We start from the raw sequence: 26,845 nt of genomic DNA on the forward strand, positions 1-26,845 counted from the left end.
CCTTCGGCGGGTGGCTCCCCTTAAAGCAGAGGCAAAGAAGCTCCCCCACAAAGAGGTGCTCCTCCATTTCCTTCTACCTTTGGGGGGGCTGCTGCCTTCTTGAAGCAGCAGAGAGGAAAAGAAACGCCCCCCACAAGCGGGGTTTGCTCCTCCATTTCCTTCGGTCGGCAGTTTTTGGGGGCCAAGCAGAGGGGAGAAACCCCCCCCCACACCCCCGCCCCCCCCGCCTCCTTTGTTGGGAACCCCCCCCCCCCCAAGGGAAAGGGAACCAAGAAGCGCCTCCAGAAGCCTCCTTCGCTCGCCAGGGAGCCTTCGGGGGCTCCTCCATCCTTGGAGCCGAGCGGGAAAAGAAGGGTTCTCTAACTGCTCGGTGGAGAGCAACAAACACCTAAAAACAGCACGCTCCTCCGTCTCCCTCCGCCGGGGGCCCTTGAGGGAGAAGGAGCGCACCTACAAGAGGCCCATCTCCCTCCCTCCCTCGCTTGACCCGCGGGGGGTTTCCTCAGGGGGCCTGGCCAAGCGGCAGCAGACTGACGGAGCGCCGTCCCGCCCCTCTCCTCTGCCTCCTCTTCCTCCTCCTCTTCTTGGCTTGACGCCCTCCTTCCACACCGGGCTCCAATGGAGGCCGTCAGCGGCTGAAGGCAGTCCGAAGCAGGGAGGAGGTCCCCTCCTGCAGAAGGCAGCAAAGGAAAGAGGAGAGAGAGAGGAGGCAAGCGTTAGGACTCGGGGGGAATCGCTCTCTCTCTCTCTCTCTCTCTCTCCGTGTGTCCTCCTGTTCCTCCTGCTCTCCTCTCACTCCGCTGCCGCTCGCCTTCTTTCCTCAGAGCAGCAGGGGAAGCAAGCGGGCTGAGCGCCCCACTCTCGCCATGCCAGGGACGGTGGGCAGGCGCCACCAGACAGGGCTCCGCCGCGACCATCACCGCCCCCTCCCTCAGCGCCGCCACCCTGGGAAGACGGGGATGTGAGCTCCCTTTGGACCCAAAAGCATGCCTAGGGTTGCCACGCTGCTGGCCACCCTTTTGCAGCTGTTGCAAAGCGCCGGGGCGCAGGGCTTCGCAGGTAAGGAAGGGGCTCACCGTCGGCAGGAGGCTCTGTCCCTCCAGAAACAGCCTCCTCCTCCTCCTCTCTCTCTCTCTCTCTCGCTCGCTTTCAGGGAAATAAACCGAGATCGGTCCTTTGGGGCTTTTGAACTCAACCTCCGCTTGGAAGAAAAGGACGGGTGGCCTCGGTCCCCCTTTATATTTTCTCCCTCCAAAAGCCATCCCTTCTCCTTTTCAGTTTCCTCTTTTTAAGGTTTCTTAATGGTTCGGAGGTCGCTTGCTTTGTGGGTTGTTGACTGTAAGGGTCTTGAGGTTTGTGACCGCCAAGCTCAAGGAACCTGAGCAGAAGGCAGTATATGCTTCCTATCTAGTACTGTATATGCCTCTATCTATATATATATAGATGTGACTTTTATCTTGCGTTTCCTTCCGGATCTTAAAAAGGAACTGGCGCCTGCAATGAAAATGCCAGTTAGTCTTAATGAAGACTATGTCCCACGCATTTACCGGGGAGTAAGTCCTCTTGGACCTCAGTGGGGTTACTCCTGAGTAGTCGTGTAAAGCCTGAACTCCGTGGGGTTGCTTCTGTTGAACTCGGGGGATTACTTCTGAGTAGCCTCGTAAAGGAGACAGGTCTACTCGAGAATACGATTCATTGGGGATCACAGGGGTTTCTTCCTCTCTAGGGAAGTGTACGATCATCAGCTTTCAGCCTTTTGTCTGAAAGAGTGTGGATCCGGATATTGCAGAGAGGCTGCTCTCCTTGCTTCAATATCCAGCTGAAAACAAACCCAGACGAGTCTCGAGTCTCAGAAATGGAACTTCCAGCTGCATTCACACTGGAGAAATAACCCGGTTTGGCACCACTTTTTCAGCATCCTGGCTCTAAAGCTATGGAATTCTGGGAGCTGGAGGTTGTTGTGGGCCCACAAGATACTCCAACTCCTAGAATTCCATAGCTTTAGAGCCAGAAAAAGAGTTAAAGTGGTGCCAAACCGGGTTATTTCTCCAGTATGAATGCAGCTGGGAGTGGCTTGCTTGCTTTTCTTGGCATCTTTGACTATGTGTCCTTTGGAGGCTTCTTTGGTGCCTTGTGTGATCTTGAAGGCATGCCTTCTTTCTTTTGGAGTTAAGACACTAGGGACCTTTTTATAGTAAACAGTTGCTCTCCATCAAAGGAAGAGGAAGAGTGCCAAGTATTCGAAAAATGTGTGAGATCGTCATGGGGGAGTCCCTCTCTGCCTTTAATCACAACTTGGAGAACATATTTAAAAGTTCACTAGGCTACCTCTCTCTTCACCCCGTCCCCATTTCACAGCAGACCTTGGCATCTGGAAAAAGTTGGCATAACTTTAGGTGGTTGGGAATGTGTTGTGGTGCTTTCACACTTTTCCTAGGAGGCTGTGTGTGTTGAAGCACACAGAGCCTTTAATCGTCAATAGGAATTTCCTTCGGATTAAGTGTGCTTCTGACACCTGTCTCCATCAAATATTTGGGAGCCTTGCTCTGCTTTTGTGACCTTGCTCTGGACCAGTGTTTGCACACGCAAGGCTGTTTCAAAATCCTATTTGGGTTGAAATGAATAAAAGAATCATGTTAGCGTAGACTTTGAAGATTCATTTTTAAAATGTCCATGTTGCCTCAGTTTTGCTTTGTCATCCAAACCTTCAAGTTTGATCAAACTTTAAGAAAGGGGTTTTCCCCTCCTTTGGGGAAGACAACGCTGAATGATCAAAGAATTTTCTTGTCTGGTTTCCTAAATATATAGCGAACAAGGAGATCGGAAACCTGAAATGAATGTTTGCCTGTCAGGAGAGGCTTTCAAGGAAAGTTTATGCAGAAATTATGAGCGTGGAAGTGACCTTCTTAAGCTCTGTACAGTACAGAGTGATATATGTGCAGCATGCGGTTTAAAGTAACCGAGGAATGCTACATCCAGTCTTGAATGGAAGGGAATTGCATATGTTCTTAGGTGTTATTTTTAAAAACCTTTAAGAAGTATCTATTTGCTAATTCTGCTCACTTGCTGTGGGTATTTTATGAAGCTGCAGGCACTGCTGTGTTCAACTGCTCTTGATGTGAGCCTTCAAGTTCTTTCCAACTTATAGGGATGTATGGGTTTTCTTGGCAAGTTCCTCCAGAGGGGTTTTGCCATTGCCATTCTCTGAGGCTGAGAGAGTGTGACTTGCCTGAATTCACCCAGTGGGTTTCTATGGGCGAGCCAGGATTTGAACCTTGTCCACTCTGCTAGGTTTGTCTATCTGATGTAAGTCCAGCTGAGTTCAATAATACTTGCTTCTACATAACCAAATGTAGGATTGTACCCTAAAATATTCTATTTGCTCTTTTCTGTTACTGTTCTGAACAAAGGGTTTCTGCAGTTTGTAAATTCCAAGGCAAGTTACTCTGACTGTGAGAGCCTTATCCTAAACATCTTAATTACGACTCTCTCTCACTAATGTTCAGCAGATTTGCTCTCTCATAACAATGATGTGTTTAGGATGGTTGCATAAGTCCTAAACTTTATGTTGACCCTATTTAAATTTTGATGGAACTTGCTTCCCAACTTAGACACTGGCATAAGGTTGCAGGTGGCAGAGTCTCACTATGACCATAGTTGTGAGCATAGTTATTATGCACAGGGTTGCACGGGAATGGATAGAAATTACATCATATATGAATATTTCATGTTAAGGTTCTAGCTGTCTTACAGGACATGCCAGGGATTGAACTCCTAGCTGGATGGGAAGCAGCATTCTTAAAGAAAGGGTAAGGGAGTATGCTTCATAGTCCATCCTCAGGCAATACAACCATATTTTTAATTATTAGTGTCAAAATAAGTATGGACACTTTATGAGGAAGAAGAGGAAGCTATGGAGCAAGAAAGCCAGAGGTAGGAGAACTTGAACAAAAGCAATTATAAAAATGAAAATAGATTGGGCAGCAAGGGTTAGTGAACAGGTCAGAAGCTTCCATTATCATTGTTTGCGAAGGAAAAAAAGTCAGTGTTTGCTCTCTCTGATGGAGAATATCACCTTTTATCCCCTCCTACAGCCTTGTTGTTAAAAAAAAGAGAAGAAGATAAAAGAGGCTTATTTATAGAAATAAACATGACTTGGTGGGTGAGCCTTTTCCATAAATGAGGCTACAGCAAATGTTATGTCTTTCATTTTTGAGATTACCCTTAACCACTGAAGACTTAACGCCCTGTAACCAATTTGCACAGCTAATACTCAGATAATGAAAGCAAAGATAGGAAAAAAAAATCTTCAAGAACTCTGCACCTCTCTGATGGATTTTCATGCTGAATCACATGAAAGCTTCCATCTGTTGCAGCCAATGCAGTTCCCCAGTTCTCCATCAGATGGTGCTGCCTTCATAACTATGAGAATGCATTTGCAGCTTTTTGTCCAGGACATTGTCAATGAACTGTGTTGTCGGTGCTTTTATGTATTTCCTCGGTAATCTTTTGTCAAAACTTCCAGCATTTTGTGAAGCTGGCAATTTCATTTCTGTTGTTGTTGATTTGAAAAACAAGAAATGCATAGCGTTAATCAAAGCTGGGGGGGGGAGTGTTGCTTGCATCTTTTCCCCACTAAAAAAAAGTGGTGTATGAGGGATCTTTTAAAGGGTTTACTCTGAGTGCCCTCATCAAGTGAAACAAAATGGGTGGCCAATGGGGAAAGGGCCTTGTAGTGGCATTTGGCTACAGAATAGCTTCCCTAAAGACACTCACCTGGAATTGTCTTTGTGGTCTTTTCGGCATCAGGTGATGGTAGATATATTCTCCTTAGCTCTTAAAAGGTGTGATCTTAAAATCTATACTTCTATCCAACTGCTTGCAGGTTGTATATTTTTAATCCCAGGATCAAATTTCATTGGGACACAAGTGCACAAGGATGACAGGTTTATTGTCTCTCTGCAAAATTAGTAGTAGACATATCAATACGAGTTACAGCTTTTTTCCCCCTGTGACTAGTTGCAGCTTGACCATGGGACAGGATTCACCTGGAATGGTGCTGGGGAGGAAATGGCTAAACCTCCCTCAAAACATTGCTGTCCTAATGGAAATGGCTCTCCTCTACCTAGGATTGATTTTAAAAATCCTCTTAACATATGGCTTGTAGTCACAACAGTTTTAATATGTACTTAGCTTCTGATAGCATTTTTCAAAGAGCCTTTTAGGATTTTCAAAGAACTGTAGAATTGGGATCATTTAGTCCAACTTCTGCCATGCAGAAATGTGCAACTACATCACTCCTGAAAGAAGCCCATCCAGCCTCTGTTTAAAGACCTCCAAAGAAGGAGATTCCACCACCCACTGAGGCAGCAGCCCATTCCACTGTCAAACAGCTCTTGCACTAAAGAGGTTTTTCACAGTGTTTAGCTGGAATTTCTTTCCTTGTAATTTTCATCCATTTGTTTATAGTTCTAGTTTCTGGAGCATCAGAACACAAGTTTACTCCAAGTACAATATGACATCTCTTTAGATATTTAAAGAGAGCTATCCTGTCACTTCTTTTTTGCCCTACTTGTCTCCCATGGCTTGTCTATGTTCTGCTTTGAATTCTCAGGCTTGTCTAGTGCAAAAGTGTGATCTGAAAATAATATCCCAGAAACACTACATCAGAATGTTGCTTCAGCTCCATAATATATCTCTCATTAAGGAACCCTGATGAACTTACATAAGGAAAGCCAGTCAGATCAGACTAGAATGAGCTAGTCACTAGACCATTCTGACCCAGCATAGAATTACATGCATTGATTAGGCAGATGATTATGCATTTGCCATAATAGCTCTGTTCTGTCTAGGGCTTGTGGAAATTGTATGCCTAAAAATCTCAAATGTCATTGTTTTACACCTAAAGCTACTTATGCCAATAGTTTTTATTGCACCTTATGCCCATAGATTACATAAAGCAGGCATTATATAATTAAGTTGTGCACTCAGAAAGAAGTAGAACCCTTTGCATGTTCCAGTGTTATGCAACCCCTGTAATGAAGTTCGAAAATCTCTGACTTAGCACTTACATAATGGGTGAAAACAGATGACCATTTACCAGATGAAGATGCATCACAATTAACATTTAACCACATGGTAACCACACATCAACATCTAATAAGATATAAGGGCCAGAGTGAACTATATCTGACCACTTGTCAGGATGCTGCAAGTGATGACATAGTTCATAGTATTGAACACCACACAGTAAACAGTCCTTTGTATTCACCCACTGTTTCCGTTTCCTTACAGCAATTATGTTGCCATTTCTTATTATGTACATATACTTGTTGTAAAGTGTCTATATTCTCTCCCTGCTCACACATTAATAAAGGGTATTTCATCATTTTGAACCTTTAGCTTTTCAAATTTATTCTGTGGTTGTGTGGTTACTTTGTTTTTTTTGAAGTGCTGAAAATAAAAATGCAGCAGTCATACCACAGTACCTCATTAATCTGTTAAAATGGGTTTATGAAGTATTAGAGCTGAGATTTCCAGAAAATGAAACAACTGAGTTGGATACAGCTTTTATCTCCTATACATGGAAGAACTCCTGCCTGCACAGGCATCAAGTGGAGCATTTCTGCAGACAAAATAGAAGAAAATGCCAATTTTGTAAGTTTTCCCTCTTTTTACAGCACACTGGGACCTCCCTTCCACCTAAAAGCTTCTCCAGACAGTCCAAAATAGTGAGAGAGGTGGTTGGAGGGGCTGTGGAAAGAGAGGAATTGGCACCCGCCACCATTTTCCACTAGTGGAAGCAATCTGTGTGGAATTCTGAGGAGATGCTGCTGGTGGACATGTGTCTGCTTGTGTGCAGGCATGTGCTTGTGTTTAACCACCTCTTAACTAATCATAATGCTCGCTTCTCAGTAGGTGCTACAGGTTAATTTAAACAACTGATACAAATATTGTTTTGACTGGCATACACAAATTATACTGTTAATTAGAGGGAAAGATCAGTATTGTTTATCTCTGATCATGTTTTGAACATGATTATGAAAAAGAATGTAAAGGAGACGCAGTTTTTCCTCATTCCTGATATAGTCAGCCACCATGAAATTTTGGTAAAACATTCATTTTCAAAAAAGCATTGGTTTATTTGAAATGCAGAAAATATATGTTGCAAGCTTTTGAAGCTCCGCTGTCTTCTCCATCAGGCAAAGGTGTTAAAATCCATATAAGCGAAATTATTTTTAATATCCTTGCCTGATGAAGAAGCCAGTGGAGCCTTGAAACCTTGCAACATCTATTTTGTGCATTTCAGTTGGTCCAATAAAGGTATCATTGATCCAAAACACATTGCAGAAATAATTCAGTTTAAGAGCACTTTAACTGCCCTGGATCAGTGCTAGGGAATCCTGGGAATTGTAGCTTATTGTGGCACCAGAGCTCTCTGACAGAGAAAGCTAAATGTCTCACAAAACTACAGTTCCCAGAATTCCCTAGCATTGAGCCAGAGCAGTTAAAGTGGTCTCAGACTGTCTTGTTTCTGTAATGTGATTTGGACCATTGTTTTGAGGATTTTGGATGTTGTAATTCGCTACATTGCCAACATGGCTACCCCTGGTTTGCTTTTTTAAGAATTTGTAGTTAGGAATTAAATTGTTAGTCACCTGTGTTTGGTTGTACAGTGGAACCTTGCCATACGCGGGGGATCCGTTCTGGATCCCGCTGCGTATGGCGATTTCCGCCTATGCTCGAGCCCCATTGTAAACAATGGGGCTTGTGCATGGCGGCGCGGTGGCGCGCGAGGCGCAACGGGTGCGCGCGCCCATTCAATTGAATGGGATGCGCCACCCCTTCTGCCCCGCGCACGCTGGCGGCTTTGAGCGCCTATGCTCAAAGCCACCAATAAAAAGACCGCGTATGCGGAGGATCCACTGTATATTTTTTATACAAAACGCTATGATTTTGGTACCGAACATAAATTCCTCTCCCACAAAGCTACCCTATTTTGCACAAAAGTTACATTTTTTGCACAAAAAATGTCATTTTCACTTAGAACAATGTTTTGAGAACAAAACATTTTTATAAAATGTCCTGCAAAAGGAACCTTGCAAAAAATGACCCCTGCTAAATAATGTGGAAAACCTTTATCTCACTTTGTGTGGAAAACAATTAAATTCATTATTCTTATGTGCATGTATAAAAGAAGCAAATATTTACATCCCTACATACAAATTGTTCTTTGGGAGACCTAAATTAAATGAAATACCTGTGTATACCATAGCACTTGGAAAATAATTGGAGGGCTTGTGTGTTTTAAGGATTATGTTGCCTGAACCATTGTTCTTTTTGTGTCCTTTCTTTTATTTTAGAAATGGCTGTATCAGAGATACCATTTCTGAGTATTTGAAATCTTGCTTGATGGTGAAAAGGGGTACTGAATGTTGATAGAGGTGAGAGTAATAGGGAGAAGTTCAAGGCGCAGTTAGTTAAAGTGGTAGCTGACCGCCTTTATGATACTGGCAGGGTGTAAAACAAACTTCTGCAAGCCAAATGAAAGCTGCTGTATGTAACTCATCTTACACAAGAATGGAAAAAATATTTAAAAGTATTCAGCAAATGGATGACAAACATGGCTTTTGGGTGTTAAGAAACTCTCATGAAAATCCTCACAGTTCACGATTTATTCTGCTAAAAATTCATACATGTGTGTTTTTTGTGGAACAAAGCATTTTCTGTGCTTTGGATGATGCTCACTTGGGATGGGAAATCTTAACTGTGAACCTCAGTGTTGTTTTCCTTCCTTCTTAACTATTTTCTGATTTCCTTTTTGACTACGGTACCTCATTTAAAAAAATGAAAGTGCAATTAATGCTCAAAAGGTCGTTGGGAAAATTATTTCTTTTCTACAATTTGAAGGAATGGCTCTTTTTACATTAAAAGACAAAGACCTAGAGTATGTCCAGAGATATTTTCTTTTGCAAATGCTTAGCCTTGTCCCTGCCTAGCTCCAGCCATCTCTTCTGGTTGCTGTTCAGTTGTAGGGCCTCTACTGCATGTGATCCTTTATTATTATTTTTACAGAATGGTGTGTGTTAGACAATTACTACAGAATACTGAAATATTCTTTTTTAAAAAGAGAGATTCCTATTAGTTACCATGGAAACTACTGCCAAAAATGTAGGTGAGGCTTTTGTGGATCTTACAGAGCAGGGATTGGGGCAAAGGCTATTTCTTTTTCCAGCTAGTATTAATGATGTGTACTCACACCTTTTGTTACTAATTGACTAAACCAGATAAACTGATCTGAGCATTTGTTGCTTTGAAATCTCTTTCAGTAAGTGGAAGAAACAGGATGTTTATATTTTCCTTTCTAAATGTTTTACTTAGCTGTCCGCCTGGGGGCTGAACTGCATAGTGCATTTTATATGTACCAAGGAGTTCAGGATCACTTTGTTTTTTACACCCAGAAAGGCATTAGTAGCCCCAATCTAGATGGGGGCTATGATGCATGAATAGGGATGCTTAACTTCCCTGATACTTTCTGAAAATTACTTTCATGAACAAAACTGTAAACACCTGAGAATACTGAAGAAAATCCAAAAGGGAATACCTCCACAATTCTACACTGATTCGAAAGAAATTGTGTTCTGTAATAATTAGGATTGGCAATATTTGTCTAAATAGGTTGAACCATTCCAGTAAAGTTGTAAGTGATACTTCCAAAGACTTTTCAAGAGCCTGGGGAGAAATGCACAGACCACTAAATGGAATGAGAAATGATGTATCTTATCATAATCCCTCAGCTATAAGTAGCATTGCCAAGCCTTATGCTTTGAAATTTACACCATGCTTGTCACATTTAGTAACTGCTTGAATTACGTGTATACTGCACATATCCTTTTTGCCCATTAAAAATGTTCTAAGGAGGAGTAAGTGCTTCAGATATTGTTGCAACTGCTGGGATGTATCCACTTGATAACTCAGAATTCCCATCTGGTGAATGTGCCTTGAAGATGTTCTTTCAGCCTTTTGAGAAACACTTGTCTCTGAACAGGTTCCGTACATCAGGGGAAATGTTTAAATAACCAAATAATAACCTTGTAGTGCAGGTAATTCTCCTCCTCCCATCCCAGGTTAGCTGGTGAGGAAGTGGTACCTTTTGCCTGCAGCCTCTGAGAACAAGAGCAGGTCAGCTTAGCTTCAGGTCTCCCTTAAGCTGCCCCTTTCATGGCCATAGGGTAAGAGAAGGCAGGTACAGGGCTTTCACTTGTGGCTTGGTTGAATTATATAGCGTAAAACTACAAGTCCCAGTGGGTGGATGGATTAATGGAGAGGGCAGGCCTGCCTTGGTACTTCAAAATAGGGTCCATGAAGGACTTTGGGCAGGTGACCCTGAAACTGAGGAGCTTGCTGAAGAAGATTAGGATAGGAAAAGGAAATGTACCTTACCTCAATGAAAGGGTTCAGTGAAATGAGTGCACATATGAACAAGGCTGAAGGGAAGGGATAGGCAATTCCAGATGCATTTGGAAAATAGCTTGCACCAGCCCTAGCCAGTGTAGTTAACTGGGGATTTGGGTAAAGTGAAGTCTAACAACATCTGAATGGACACCAATACTCACCCCTTCTGTAGAGCATACTTCTGTTTAGGTCAGATGCATGTTGTTCTCCAAACTGAACTGTTTGTGGCTGCACCAGAGGTTGATAATGCTGCCTTGTACAAATGATAAGGATTTAAACAGGCTTCTGGCAGGTTTCCCTTGGTCCCTTTGTTCATCCTTCTCCCTTACCAGCTTGAACATATCTGGGACCATCCTAATTTCAGTAGGTGCAACAAGGAGAGGCAGGTATTGGACCTGGGGAAGTTGAGGGAAGCCAAGCCTGCCTGGTATCTGTGCTGAATTTAAAGATATGATGGGATTTCTACAGCATTGCTATACTACCAACAGGGCAAACAGGAAGGGAAACTATGTGTCTCTCTGATCTCCAGCCCTTGGAGATAAGAATATTCTATGAATAAGTTATGTTAAACTTCCTTGAGAGGCTTATGATACTACTATAATAATTGGATATTAATATATACTACTGATTAAATTGCATGTTGGATTTTTTCCCAGCAATGGGCTTGTCTGGCTCTTTGCATTGTGCAGTCCTATTATACACACTTTCCTTTTCTTAGAATCTTTTAATAAACTTCCACGTCTCATCATGTGGCCTCATTTAGCACCCTATACTTTTTCACCCTCCTCCACTGCCCATTTCAATAAAGTTTCTGCCTTTTCCTTTGGGCAGCGATTCTCTTTCATATGGGCTTTGCTTTACCATTATAGGAAGGTCATGTCCATTAAAATACAGTGGCACTCTTACTAATGAATAAAATTCCGCATATAAACAATTACTTTCTCATGACTCAGAGCTCAGTTGCCTGGCCCTATTATTGTGTAAGCTCCTCCTGCTGCTATTAAACCGAGCATGATCATATTTATTTTATGGGGGAAAGAAAATTGTTATGTCTAATCTAAACTAAGCATATCACATCTATCTTTTAATCAGGGCTTCTGTTTTTCCCTTTCTAATAGCAGATAAGTGCATATAATCTCATTATGCAGTAATTCTGAAATGCCAGAAATGCTAAGAACCAGAGCCTGGTGCATTAAATGATATATCAGGAAAGAGCTTGTGATGACTTAATTGATATACAATGTATCCCTTTGCTATATTGTAAAGTATGCCAGTACTTACTTATTATCTATCATTACACAATAAAAGCAAAGCTTAGGCTGAATCTTAGACTGTAATCATCCTTGGGTGTTATGCTAGTGCCTATTCTGGCAGTTGTACTATTTAAAGACTTCTATAAGGAGGTGTTTCAGCATGGTGTAGTGGTTTGAGAATCAGACTGGGTTTCTGGGAGACCATAATTTGAAGAAACCTGATAAAAGGAAAATCAGTTGATTTGAGACATGGTGCTGAAGAAGAGTGCTGAAGATAACATACGGCCCGTTACAGACGGGCCTTTGCTCCGCCCCCAGTATGTACTAGGGGTTGGCCAAGGACGCAGCATCCAATCAGGCCTCACCCCTAGTACATACTGGGGACATAAAAATGGCAGCGCCCTATACACATGGGCGCTGCCATTTTGACATGATGGACGCTTAGCGTCCACACATTGTGGCGCAGTTGTGACGCCACAAGTGCGCCATTGGCACCTTGTGGCATCACAACTGTGCCGGAAGAAGAACCTACTTTTTGTGGGTTCTTTTTGCTGTGCGGGGGAGCCGTGTGGTTTGTCCCCTGCGGCTCCCTCGTGCAGCAAACATGGGTGCCGGCAAAGCGCCCTTTTGGGCACTCTGTAAAGCACCATAGATGGCTAAAAAGACAACAAATTGGCCCTAGAACTTATCAAGCCCGAACTCTGCCTGGAAGTCAGGCTGACCAAATTGAGGCTGTCATACTTTGGCCACATTATGAAAAGGCACAAATCATTAGAAAAGGTAATACTGCTAGGAAAGATGTAAGGAAGTAGAAAGTGAGGGAGACCACATGCCAGATGGATAGACTCAGTCAAGGAGGTTATGGGCCTGAGCCTGTAGGACCTGGGCAGAGCAGTTGAGGACGGGGTCTTGTAGATGTCTCATCCACAGGGTTACCATGACTCTTAGTCAACTTTAGGGCTGTTATCAACATCAACAACAGCATAGTTTGAATCAACATTCATTCACTGAAACCCATTGACTTATCTTGGGCAAGTCACATTGTGTCAGCTTCAGTGGAAGAAAATGGCAAATCCCCCCTGAACAAATCTTGCCAAGAAAACCCCATGATAGCTTCACCATAAGTTGGAAATAACTTGAAAGTATACAACACAATAGGGGATGGTTAGTATTCTTTAACCAGTCACAGCAGCACATTAGCACTTCTTTCCATCTCATTCCACAACTGGAACAACCACCTGAACATTCCTAGAATGTCCTCGAATCAATGAGAAACTATCTGCCACACCACCATCACCTTCTCCATTTGTATCAGTATATTGGCAGAGCTTTATGCAGAATGCCAGCTTTGGTTTTCTGTGGACAAGTGCAACCATGCTGACATAGATTTTAAGTAAAATGTCTTTGTATTTTTTCTTCTTACAAATTATATAGACTTGCTGCATTAATACTGATCTTCTTTGCTTGTTGTTGCCTTGAATTGCATCAGAATGATAGAATTTGTTTTACTGAATTGTCAGGTGAATAGTCAGTGAAGTGACTGAGATCTAGAATCAAAAAATCCAAAAACGTATATTACACAGAAGATGTCTGGTAGGAATACTATCAGAATGTAATAAATAAGGAAGAACAAGGAATAATTTTCTATATAATGGGCATTTTTGGATATGGTTATTATTCAGATGAGATTTATTTTAATAAGCCAGCAGAACCTCCCATATCTTTTCCAACTTTGGCGGATTACAGACTGCCCCTTTGGGGCAGCCTCTACCCACCCCTTTCCCTGATGGATCGGGGCCTCAGCTGCCACAGCAGCAGCCCTGAGGCCCCGATCTGCCGCTTTTCCAGGCTGCGGGAAGTGGCAAAAGGACATGGCCTGCCACTAGCAGCGGGGAAAAAGAGAAAGGGGCCACTCGGCCCCTTTCTCTTTTGTGTCTCTGGTGCAGCCGTGAAAAGGCTGCACCAGCAACACAAATGAAGGAAGGAGCTCTGTTTCAGAGCTCCTTCCTGTGCCACGGAAAGGGCGCCACAGGCGCTCTTCTGCGGTGACAGGATGTCATGTCCACGCCACTCTGTTTGGAGGCGGGGTGGTCGTGATGTCCTAATGGCAGCACCCATATTGAATGGGCACCACAATTTGTATGTACTGTGTACGTACTAGGGTTGGGGGCATCTGAAAGAGATGCCCCCAGGCAACCCTAGTACGTACATAATACGTAATTGGGTGCCCTTCTGGAAAGGGCCTTTGTCTCTCACATCCACTCCCAAATCGAATCTCCATTTCCCAACATTTCTTTCCCCTCCCCATTTCCTCACATTCCATCAGTGACTAAATTATAGAGAGAGCTCAGTTTCCAAGAATGGCATATGGAGTCTCTATTCTGACTGAGGGATCAGCTTCAGAGAGGAGCAAAGGCACCCCCCTTCTGAACACATCTAACCAAGAAACCCCCATAGGTTTACCTTAGGGTCACTGCAAGTTGTAAATGATCTGAAGACACACAAGAACAACAACCAAGTTGGAACAGGTTCAGAGACAGGCAACAAGGATGATAAAAGATATGAAGAACAAAACACATGGAGAAAGGTTGAAGAAACTGGGCTTGTTCAGCTTGGTGAAAAGAAGTCTTAGGTATGCCATGTCTATACTCTTTAAATACGTCAAGGTCTGTCAGAGGGAAGAGGGTTCAGATATGTTCTCTGCTTCCCAAAAGGACAGGTACAGGTCTAATGGTTTGAATTAACAGGAGAATATATTTTGCTTTAATATTAGAAGGAACTTGTTTACAGTGAGAGCAGTTTGGCCCTGCTCTCCACTGGGCATGGAATGACCATAAAATGAGGTGGGTTTAGTAGGTCTATCTACAGTAAGTCTGGGGACTGGTAAATGGATCAGTATAGAAGTAGTTCTGCATGTGGTACTATTATGCTACACTGAGCTATGCAGGATTGCTGCTGAATTAAACTGAAATCAGGCAATCTGATTTATACATATATTTATACTTCTAATACGCATATTATATCAAAAGTATCTACAGCCCTCAGGACTGCATAGTACATCCAGTCCCTTTCAGACACCATGAACTGGAGAGGGTCAAGACATGTTATATGACAAAAAATGTCTTCCATAGTGGACATTTCACCATTTTCAATTTCAAGGGCACCCAGTTGTGAGGAATAACTTGGATCTATCCATCTTCATAACCTGGATCTATCCATCTTATGTGTTTAGATAACATGCAGGCTTAGAAGGATCACACCCCTCTAGTCAACCTGTACTGGCTTTGCTCTTGGGCTAGTTGATGCCAGGAAAAGTAAAATGGGTAGCATTAAGATTTTGGATGACACAGCTCTTGTTCCATGAAGTCTATACCATGCCCTCAGACCTAACATGCTATCTTCTGGTGGAGTTCAGAATCCTGTCTTATAATCACTGTTGATGTACAAGTTAGTGGCCATTCTGGGTTGCTTCTGAACATGGACTTTGAGGTGTGTCTGTTCATGTGCATGTATTTAAACATTTGTGTATGCACTGTCCTGTCTTTTGCATCAAACAGCACTGTGTCTTGGGATGATATTCCCTTAACATCCATATATCCAATGATCTTCATGTGAACAAATCTATTATAAATGTGAAAGAAAGTACAATGGTAGGGAGATCTTGCTGAAAGTCAGGATGATTAATGGTCATTTTTAAATGGGAAGGGGTTGTCAGTTTGAAAGATTGTCATAACCTTTAATGTGTCTTTATACTCAAGCTACATATATTCCAGACATCCAAAACTTGCAAAAATATAACATGCATGATGCTGACTAAAGCCCAAATCCAAGTTAGCCTCAACCAGAATAGACCCATTAATTAATGTAATTTTTACATAAATGTTTGCTTATCAAGTTCCATTGATTCAGTAGTTCTGCTGTGATTGAGACTAACAATTAGATTTAGACCTTACCTATTTTGTGGAATTGTATCTATATATGAGGATATGATGTGAAAATGCTGAGATCCCACATGAAATAACTGTTTTACATAATATTCTGCTAGAATCAGAAATTTAATTCTTACTCTAAAGGCTTGGTCAAAGTAAAGGCCAGAAGTATGGTAAGGTGCTAAACTATACTGGCACTGTACTAGAAGAGCAAACATATGCCTTAATAAATTGTCATAAAAGAGCCAGGCATGTGATGGAAGCTAACAAATTGACACACCATGTTCAATCTGTGTGGAAAATTTGAGGAAATGTGATGACCTTTTTGTGCTTTTTGAACTGTAAGATGCTAAATTGAATGCTCTCAGTTTCAATGTAAGGTGCACATAATGGTTACTTAACAATAACTTAATTAAAATGGAGCTCATTAAACAGAATCATGTTCCAAATATGGCTGCAATGAAACTAGTGGCAACATAAAGGCTAACATACACTGCATCTGCACTGCAGAAATAATCCAGTTTGACATCACTTTAACTGCCATGGCTTACTGCTATGGAATTCTGAGAACTCTGGTGCCACAACAGACTACAGTTGCCAGAATTCCATAGGAATGAGCAATAGCAGTTAAAAAGGTGTCAAACTGGATTATTAATGCAGTGCAGATGCAGCCTTCTTACCTTCATTTTTGCCATACACGTATTGTTTCATTCTCGCCATATACTTATTGGGGTGTATACTTTCATGTACCAAAGCAAGAGACGTTTATGTAGTGGGCTTTGGCCCAGGAAAGCTTATGACACGATGCATTTATTAATCTTTGGTGTCCCAGATTCTGTTGCTTTTATTCACTGGTCTCTGTGCATCATTAATTTGGTTGCATCAATTGAACTAAAATCTGATGTCCATGCCTGGCACCCATGGATCATCAGTACATAGAATTTAACACTGCAACAGTAAGTTTGTCTGCCTTTATGTCTCCTCGTTTCCAGGGGAGAATGAATGAATGAATGAATGAATATATATATATATATATATATATATATATATATATATATATGGGCTACTGGCAAAAAATCAAAACCAGCCCCCCCACCATCACACACAAATTCTGTTGCCAAATCTTCTGTCAGCTTGATAGTCAATCCAAAAATTGATTATATGAAAGCATGCCTCTAATTCCAATAATGTTTTATAAATTGTTTCCACTGATGGTTTAAACCCTTTCTGGGGAAGCAAATATTGAAGTTTTAGCAACCTGAGTATGAACAATTTGCTTCCATATATTGGCTTTCAATAACATCAGGATTATTTTGTGATTCTTCTTCTTTCTCTCCTTTCTGTTTAGACGTGTGCAGGTTATAGGTATGTGATGAATAAAAAGAATGCATGGTCAGAATTTAAAATGTGGATTATTCTTCAACAGAGAGTATGTATGGCTTGTTAAATTGTAGACCAACTGTGAAATAATGAAACCAGACAAAATATTTGGGGTTTAAACAAGGACTGTCCTAGGACCTATTTAAATGTTTGAGGGTTGGGGCTGAGCAAACAAAGCAGGAAATACAAGAAAAAAGGGGTCTGTGAGAGGACCACTCACCCTTAAATAGCCTCATCCCTTGCCCCTTGCATGTGACCTTACTAGGCCCCATGGGTCAAGCGCAAAGCCCTCTGGTCTCTTCTCATGGGAAGCAACAAGCAGCCAGCTTCCTTGAAGCAATGATTGCCATGCAGCTCAAGGACCCATTCTGAGATCTTAAGTGGTAAAATCCATAGACCATTGCTAGCTACATTGCAGCTTTCACATAGTTAAAGAGAGCCTCTGTAGCAGCAATGTTTGCATTATGCTGTTTAAAAATGTGCCTGTCTTTCATCTGTGAGATAGCCCTTGCATATAAGTGTGTAAGTTACCTAATTAGTGTCACAAAGCTTTGATCCATTCTTGTGCATGCCCATGGAACAGAGTTTTGACAGGTTTTTTAAAAAAATCTATATCCCTAGAATTCCCCAGGTGCAAATGACTATCCTAGCTGGAAGAGTATGGATTTTGTAGTCCAGTAAAGTAAATTGTCCAAACTCCACAGTAAAAATAGTCTTCCTGAACTGTTCATTGGCCAGCTGGAGATCTAGATTCTTTCACTTCCCATCCCCCAGACATTTGTTAGATTTCATTAAGTTTCTATGAATTGATTTTATGCTGTATGATTTTTAATGTTCTTTTCAGAATGGATGCAATCTGAATGCAAGGTTTCTTGAACTGTTTTGCAAGAACTCTGTTTCCATTTATATTTCCTACTATAATAAAATGGGAACATAAGTGAACATTAGAAAAAAACTAGAACATGATAGATACCAACAAAGGGGTTGCAAGCTCACAAATAATCAAACATGCTTTCTTTTCTGGCACGGAATAAACCCCAAAGGCTGCCAGAGCTTGAGAAATTAGAAGTCAGAGAACAGCCTCTGAATAATTAGTTGTCCTTACATGAACTTGCTAAGTAAATATATCTTTTGCATAAAATGTTTGTATCAGGCAGACATATATATAGCTTTCTTTACTTTGCTTCCTTGTACACTACTGAAATGTCCATTCTTCAACTGTGGTGTTATCAGTTGTAGTGCATCAGTCTCTAAAATCTTAGGACATAAGTAGAAACATGAAACAGTTTGACATCAATTAAGCTTGGTAACTACAACCATAATGACAGATGAGCACTAATACATTGAAGAGGGAAAGTCTAAACACACTTTACAAGTCCTGGAAGGTATTTATGACAGAATAGATACACTTATTATGAATTGTTTTCAGCAGCTGTGGAAAGTCCTTCTTGTTTCACTGATCTCTCAAGCTGTGGCACTGAAAGAGGACAAAAGATAATACACTTAAAGAGTAAGATTGGTGTGGCTACATTTTTGTCTTTTGTTGTAGCTTCTATGTATACAACATGGGCTATGTATTGTGATATATCCCCATGCACTGTAATCAGTAATTATTCAAAGAACAATGCCATTGTAGCAGGTGTAATAGCTGCAAATAATTGCATTGATCGTCTATACCCCCCCTCCCCACATTGCCATTGCATCTGCCATCCAGTATCCAATGAACACACATAGGGGGCAGTGTAAATCCTTTGAATCCAGTTAAAACCAAATTAGTTATAATTTAAGCAGCAATGATAAGTGGATTCACCAAATGAAGAGTTAGGAGCTGGTACAGACAGCCCAAAAGGAGCGGCTCTGTGCCGCCCCTGGATGCATGGGGTTGGGGACGTGGCAACCAGATGCTACGCCCACAACCCACCAGGAAAAGAAGCCCTGAAAAGGAGCTTCTTTTGCCAGTGCTACAGGAGTGCCATAAGGGTTGCATCACACCCTCATGGAGCTCCCCGTGCACGGCGCTGTTGTTCGCTATGTACGAGTGATGTCATCATGGCACGGCCCATGTAAATGGTGATGTGCCAAGATGAGGCTGACAGTGTACAGTAGGGTTCGGGAGCATGCGGATGTTACGCTTTACTAAGCCCTACTTTCGGTCCCAGGCTGGCGCAAAGCACTGGTCTGTACTGGGCCATAAGCATTGGCAGCTTATGTGTATGACTGCAGTGTGGACAATTATATTTTAAGGATGGTAAATTGTGAGTTTTCTGAGTTCTGACAGATGTAGATTTCCATCCTGTAGTTTTCAGGCATTCAGGATCCCCCACTCCCCCGCAATGACAGGAGACAGTGCATCTTTCCCAATAAAGCTGTACACCTTACTCAGAAAACTGTTTTCTGGAAGCTGCTCAGCTTCTCCTGAGAACTGCACAACCCTTCCCTGAAAACTGTGCAGCTATTGATATGGAAAGGAAATCATACAACATTGCAGTTGTGGGGTTTGCACATAAAAAATAATGTGTCCAGACAGCCAATTGTGTTTTGTGCAAGATTGCTTTTTTAAAAAGGTAGAAAACAGCAATGTTGTACAATCTTTTGTGCAATAAAAATGTTGCAGAACATCCAATAATCTTGCCCCCTCAAAAAACAAACAAACAAACAGCAGCAGCAGGCATGTGGATTTATTGTACAAAAAATGTTGTTTTCAGCACAACATTTTTGTTGTGTAAGACACCATCTTGGAAAACTCCCGAACAGGGGGTTTATGGTAACAGATTTATCCCTCAGTATTTAGCAATCACAGGGACCTTGCTTCTGATTATAGTGGTGATAAAACCTTCTGAATTTTAACTGAGATGTGAAAAAAACCATTCTCTTCAATGAGTTGAAATATTCTGCATATTCTTAGAAGTTATTTGTCTTGCTCACCAAATTTAAGGATAAGATTTACATGACTATGATGTACTGGAGCCATGTCCTAGTACAAATGCATTAATTATAATATGTATAATTCAATGAAGATGATGATAGAAGATGTTCCAAGATGAATATGAATCAAGGATATTTTCCCCACTTTCCTTAGCATCCCTTTGTAGTATTTATCATTAATTAGTCTCAGAAGTCAGCACATTTTACTTTAGTTTCCACATAAAATCTAACATGTTTCTTCAGCATAGCAGTATCAAAAGCAGTTTAATTTTGCCATCCTAGAGGTGAAAAACAACATTTTGCTTTGCTTTAGCAAGGTCTGGATTAGTGTCCTCTCACTGGGAGAATCTGTCTTCCTAATGTGTAGTAACAAACCTTCAAAATGTTTGCATCTTCTTTTCTTTTTACTGCTCTAATGGCCATGCTAGCTCAGGATTCAGGCAATTATAATCCAGGCTTTTCCAATCTCTGACATTAATGGTGTCCTAGTTTACATGCAGTTGTTTAAGCATGAACATTCTTATGTCAAACTGTGCTTTGGAACAGTGTTACCTAGAAGCATCTTTGGCCTGTACGCACTGGCCAAAAGGCCTGTGCTCCCCTTGTCCTCACATTGTCCTGTTCAGACAAAACAGGTCAATCATGGCCATGATCAGGCAGACTGGATACTGATCTGGCAGTCCTAGTCTGATTCAGGCTCAAAAGGGCCTTGGCACAGGTCAAAAAGGTCCGCTGTCTGCAGCAGAGTTTCTAGAAAACTCCTTAACAAAACCAAGCAGATTGGATGGCCCTGTGCACCCCTACCTTCCTCCCCCATTGCCTCTACTGAGAAGACCCCCATCACAGCTTCTGATGTCGAAAGGGGATGCCTGGCCATATGAGTGTATCCAGGCGCCACATTTCCATATCAGAGGCTGCAACACTTCCAAAGTGATGGCAGAGGAAGGTAAGGAACACGTGGCAGTAGCAGATCCATAGTGTGGTGGCATGCAGGTGTGTAAGCATTGCCCATCCCAGCATTAGCCCAGGGACTGACCTGGGTCAGGATAGCATGGGGTTCCTGCATGCTATCTTGGCCTGTTTAACCCCTTGGAGAGTCATATGAATGGGGGCATTCCAGAGATGGACCATGATGCTTTTAGAAATTCATTCTATATTCTTGGTGCTTCTTAGGAAAATATACAAATCTTAATATTTGCCTTTTACATTCTTTTATTGATTGTTATTATTTGGATTTTTTAATGATCTTAATTAGCTTTAATATGATAGGATTTTTTGTCTTCTCTTGGGATGTAATTCTTCACTAAGTTTTTCCTCAAAGATAGCAATGAGGAATTTCAGCAATTTTCCTCCCATTGTGAGAAAGTCCTCAAAAAGCATGCAGTTTTCAAAAGCTATTTGCAATTTAAAACTTATTTTGTGCAAGATTCACATGATTGTCTTGAGCAGAAAACAGCATTTTCTGTGCAGGAAATAGCATTTTCTACATAGAAAATAATACTTCAATACAGAACTATCAATTCCTGCAATATGTTGCTTTTCTATGAAAATTAACCACATGCAAATTTTACTCAGATCAGCTTCTCAATTACTGCTTTTTCCTTTGCAAAAACATTTTCTGTGCAGGAATTAATAGCTATGCTTGGAAATATTTTTATGCAGAAATGTTATTTCCCACAGAGAAAATAGTGTTTTCTGTGCAAAACAACCATGTGTGAATTTTGTGCAAAATAAATCCCGGTCTCTGAAGTTCTTTGTCAGTCCAAGATTCTTCCCATTACTGTTTCTTGATACTCAAAAACATGTTTTTGACCCTTTTTAAAATTATGTTTTAATATTCCTCCTATTTCTAGTCTGATCACACACTACTTTGGTTGTTTTTACAGAGGAGCCATATGCAAGTGTAAGGGCTGGAACAGGCAGCTGGGAAGGAGTGGCCTGTGGCTGCTTTGGTGGCAAGCGGGCCAGTGCCACAGCAACCACATGGCCCACTCCTCAGGTGGGCAGCCAGCACAGGACCCGTGCTCTTCTGCCAGGAACTGAATTATCTTGCCTTCTTTTTGCTCTGGTCCAAAGTATTGGAGTGCAATGTCAGAATGGCTTGGGCTGCTTTTTGGGTGTGTGTCATGGAAACCCCATGCCTCCTGAAATGGCTGGAATATGTTCTGGCCTAAGTAAGTATTCTTCCACACTGTAGTTAATTGGTATACTGAAAGTGCTCTTCCATGGTTGGTTTGGCCAACTTGAATTTAATGAAGCCTTGGGTTGAAGGGTTGGCCTTATGAGATATTCCAGGCTGGTTCCCTGCATGTTGTATTTAAAAGAAATTAATTCTGGAACTTTTTAAATTAAGGAGGTACAAGAGAAAAAATGTGGACAGAAACTAGCTATTTGGTTTCTCAAGGATTTGGACAAGGCATGCCTTAGTCGCTGGGGTGACTAAGTTATGAAGTTATTTGAAATGTTCCTCACTTTTTTTTCAGTAACTTTAAATGAAATTGAGTGTTCTTTGTTCCTCAAATTTTGTTCAGGAACAGTTTACTCAACTTTCTCCTGGAAAAATTCCCTAAGGTTTTCCACACAGTTTGTAGACAAATCTTTTTATGGGCAAACCACTTTAAAAAAAAGAAAAAGGAAAAAAAAAGAAAAAAAAAGAAGTTGTAAGGATATCCCCTGATTATTACTGATTATTGGAGATTGGGATGCAAAAACTGGAAGCAAAGAAGAATCAAAAACAGTAGGGAGATTCGGATTAGGTAAAGGTAATGAAGCAGGTGAGGATCTGATAGATTTTTGTGAAGCCAACAACTTAACACATTTTTCATTCAACCAGGAAGAAGGCTATATACATGGACATCACCAGATGGTCAGCACAAAACCAAATAGGTTAGATAATTGGAAGTAAGAGATGGCAAAGCTCCATACTGATAGCCAAGACCAGACCAGGCACTGACCGTGGCATAGATCATGAATTACTCAAATCAAAAATAAAAGTAAAACACAATAAGAAAACAAAACCAGCCATCATACCAAAATATGATCTAAACAATATCGTAACAGAATTTAGCAACAACATAAGGAACAGATTTGCACTACTTAGCATATTAGACCAAGGACCAGAAGAACTGTGGTCTGAAGCAAGAGACATAATAAAAGAAGAATGCAGACATACACTTTCAAGAGCCAAAAAGAAAAAGAAGAAACCATGGATGACAGATAAAACTCTACAAAGGAAAGAAGGGAAGAAAAACAAAAAAGGGGATAAGAACATACTAAGAACCATGAATGCAACAGTACAATGGCTAGTGAAAAGAGATAAAGACTACTACAATGACCAATACTGAGAAATAGAAGACAACAACAAAAAGGGAAGAACAAGAGACCCATTCCACAGGATCTGGGAAATCAAAGGAAAATTCAACCCAAGGACAGGGAGGCTCTATGATAATGAAAATAACATAACTCAAGACCAGGAAGGAATAAAAAGACATTGGATGCAATACACAAAAGAGCTATATAAAAGAGATGACAAAATAAAGGACACATGGGATGAAGAGTCACATGAAGATGAATCCCAAATTCTAAAAAGTGAGGTGGAAGTTGCAATAAGAGAAATGGCAAAAAAAACAAATCACCAGCAACCAGGATATTCCAATTGAACTGCTGCAATCCACATTGACAGAGTCAATTCTAGTAATAACCAATGGAAAACAAAACGATGGCCAACAGATTGGAAATGATCAATATACATCTCCATCCACAAAAAAGGAGACACAAAGGAATGCAGCAACTATAGGACCATAGCACTAATCTTCCATGGAAACAAAATTCTGCTCAAAATTCTGCAATATAGACTCCAACCGTACATGCAGACAGAAATCCCAGAAGTCCAAGAAGGTTTCAGGAAAGGAAAAGGCATTAGAGACAAAATTGCAAACATACAATGGCTAATGTCCTTAAAGACATGGAAGTGCCAACGCATCTGATAGTCCTGGTGAGAAATCTGTATTCAGGACAAGAAGCTACTGTCAGAACAGAACACAGAGAAACAGAATGGTTCCCAATTGGAAAAGGGGTCAGACAAGGCTACATCTTATCACCTTATCTATTCAACTTATATGCAGAACATATTGTAAGAAAAGCAGGTTTGAACACAGAAAAAGGAGGAGTGAAAATAGGAGGAAGGAATATCAACAATTTAAGATATGCAGATGACACCATAATACTAGTAGAAAACCTCCCAGATCTGGAACAACTACTAAGAAAGATCAAGGAAGAAAGTGCAAAGGCAGGTCTATTGCTGAACATAATGAAAAGACAAATAATGACAATGGAGAATCTTGACAAATTCAACCTACACAATGAAGAAACAGAAATGGTAAAAAATTCTCATACCTGTAATCAAACATTGATAGAAATGGGGACTGCAGCCAGGAAATGAGAAGAAGATTAAGAATGGGAAGAGCGGTTATGAAAGAACTAGAAAAGATTCTAAAATCCAAAGATACACAACTAAACACAAAAGTGAGAAGCCATTGTATTCCCTATTACCAAGTATGGATGTGAGAGCTGGACAGTGAAGGAAGTGGATAGGAAGAAAATCAATGCATTTGAGATGTGGCGCTGGAGAACTGTGTTTAGGATCTCAATAACAGACAAAAAGACAAACAAATAGGTCCTGGAGCAGATCAAGCCAGAGATCTCCCCAGAAGACAAGATGACAAAACTGAGGCTGTTGTACTTTGAGCACGTCATGAGAAGGGAGAACTAACTGGAAAAAACAATAATGCTAGGATGGAAGTAGAAAGAGAGGAAGGCCTCATGTTAGATAGTTGGACTCTGTTAAGAAGAACATGGGCATGAGTTTACAGTACTTAAGCAGAGCAGTGGAGTACAGGGAGTCTTAGAGATGTCTCATCCACAGGGTCGTCATGAGTTGAGATCCACTCAAGGGCACTTAACAACAACAACAAAATGATATTCCCAGATGAGAATTTTGTTCTGTATATTGTCTTAGCACACACAGTGTAATTTTAAGAAATTTGATGCTTGAGAATGTTAGGCACTTTAAAGGATAGTGTGTGATCTACACCTTATGCTTCTGACTGATATGACTGGCTGAGGATTTACTTAAACATTGTACAATGTTGGCACGAATGGGAACTTCTTGAGATTCTCTTCCAGTCAAGTAAGCAGCAGTGGGCAATCCAGACAGTGGGAGGATCAGTAAGAGTCTCACGGGGGGATGATGAAACATATTCATAACATGGTTAGGAAAAGGGAAGCGAACTGACGGAAGTTAGTTCTCTCACTTGTAGCTAGCTGCTGCTGTTCACTTTTCCTGGTTGTGGGGAAAAGGATTAAATGCTTGAAGTTGTTAGTTAAGTAAGATTTAAAGACAGAATGCCACCTACGTCTCATGCTGCTGTATGATATGACTGTCTGGAGGATTTATTTTGGCTTTATCTGTTGCTGTAAACTGCCTTGAGTTCTGTCTGGAAGAAATGTGGGGATATAAAGCTTAAAAATAAATACAAGCTGTGAAGCTTGCCCAGAAGATCTCCTTGATTACAGGCTTCACCTCCTTCCTAGGAAGCAGTGTTCACAAAGCCACAGAACTGGGCTTCGCCTGCAACGCTGGTAGGTTTAAGCCTCCCTATCCCACATATGAGAAACCTGTAGCTGTTTCGGCAGTTTCAGTGTACATCATGGTGAAGAATGATGGGTGTTGCAATCCAAAAACATCTGGAGGCCTTCACATTCTCAGTCCTTGCCATACTAAGTAGCCACATGTAAGCCAGCAATGCTTTTTTTTTTTAAATTGCCAGCTAGACGGGTACCAAAGCTTACATCTGGAAGCAACCCAGCAGCTCCCTGCTCGGGGGTTGTAAAATAATTTGTTGGTTTTGGGGAATGGATGGAAGATGAAGTCAACCTTGGTTTAGGTATCACAGTCATGCTGAAGCTCTTTTTTCCAGAAAAAAATGTGTATGACATGTCCTCTCTGTACTCTGTTTAAATAAGGTTGTAAGAAAAACAGTAGCCCTTTCTGAAATTAAGTAATAAATTAAAAGGCTTTTCTGTATGTCAGCACAGCCCCTTCTTGGTAATTTCTCTTGGATGTTCCTACCAAGAAAAAAAAAAAAGGGGGGGGCTTTTGATCTGGGATTCATTCACACTACACAATATTTGCTGTATTCCACTTTAACTGCCTTGGCAACATCTTGTGGAATAATGGGGTTTGTAGTTTGGTGAGATACAAGAACTTCCTGGCTGAGAATTCTAAATACCCACCCCTAATTTGAAAATCCCAGGAGGCTATGACTGATCCATGACAGTTAAAGAGGACTGATAACATAATTCAATACTGGGAGAAGCTGTTCTACAGAATCAGAAACTTGCTCTGGCTAGGTTTGGAAGTTATGCTAATCTAGGAACTATGATTTTAAACTATGACGTAAACTCACAGTCTTTTTCTTGAGGGAAAGGAAAGGAAAGGCAATATAAAACCGCCAAATTCATTTGTGAAGTGAAGATCCTATCAGTTAGAGTAGGAATCATGCACCCTTAGGCCTGCATAGAGCCTGGGGGGGGCCCTGTATGGTCTTTGGGGATGCCCAATATGTCTCCTAATGCCTCTCAATCCTTCTGGCCTCCTGTCAAAATTTTTGGAGGCTGATGTTTTTCAGATGAATTTTTTTAAAATTGGGAGCACATTTGGACCTTTCAAGCTGTTTTGCCCTCCAACCTGAAATAGCCTTTTCCCTTTTCAAAGTGGCAAAGTCCAAAGTGACAAAATGCCTTTTCCAAGCTGCCAAAAGGGTGATTCTGCAGGGCCTATGTAGCCCCCTAGAGGAGCCAGAAATGGTGGTGTGTGGCTTGTTGAACTCCATGGGATGCCTA

The 26,845-nt window shown here is 41.3% G+C and overlaps 1 protein-coding gene across 1 annotated transcript in view; it reads left to right on the plus strand.

Moving 5' to 3' along the window:
- The first annotated feature begins 525 nt into the window (after positions 1-525).
- PTPRT (protein tyrosine phosphatase receptor type T) overlaps positions 526-26,845 on the plus strand; it is a 771,767-nt gene continuing 745,447 nt past the window's right edge. Inside the window, exon 1 of the mRNA XM_042464568.1 lies at positions 526-1,059. Within this exon, the coding sequence (XP_042320502.1) occupies positions 987-1,059 (73 nt within the window). The 5' untranslated portion in view covers positions 526-986. The remainder of the gene's footprint in view (positions 1,060-26,845) is intronic.

The sequence above is a fragment of the Sceloporus undulatus genome, chromosome 4 (assembly GCF_019175285.1).
Source record: "Sceloporus undulatus isolate JIND9_A2432 ecotype Alabama chromosome 4, SceUnd_v1.1, whole genome shotgun sequence".
Taxonomy (NCBI): domain Eukaryota; kingdom Metazoa; phylum Chordata; class Lepidosauria; order Squamata; family Phrynosomatidae; genus Sceloporus; species Sceloporus undulatus.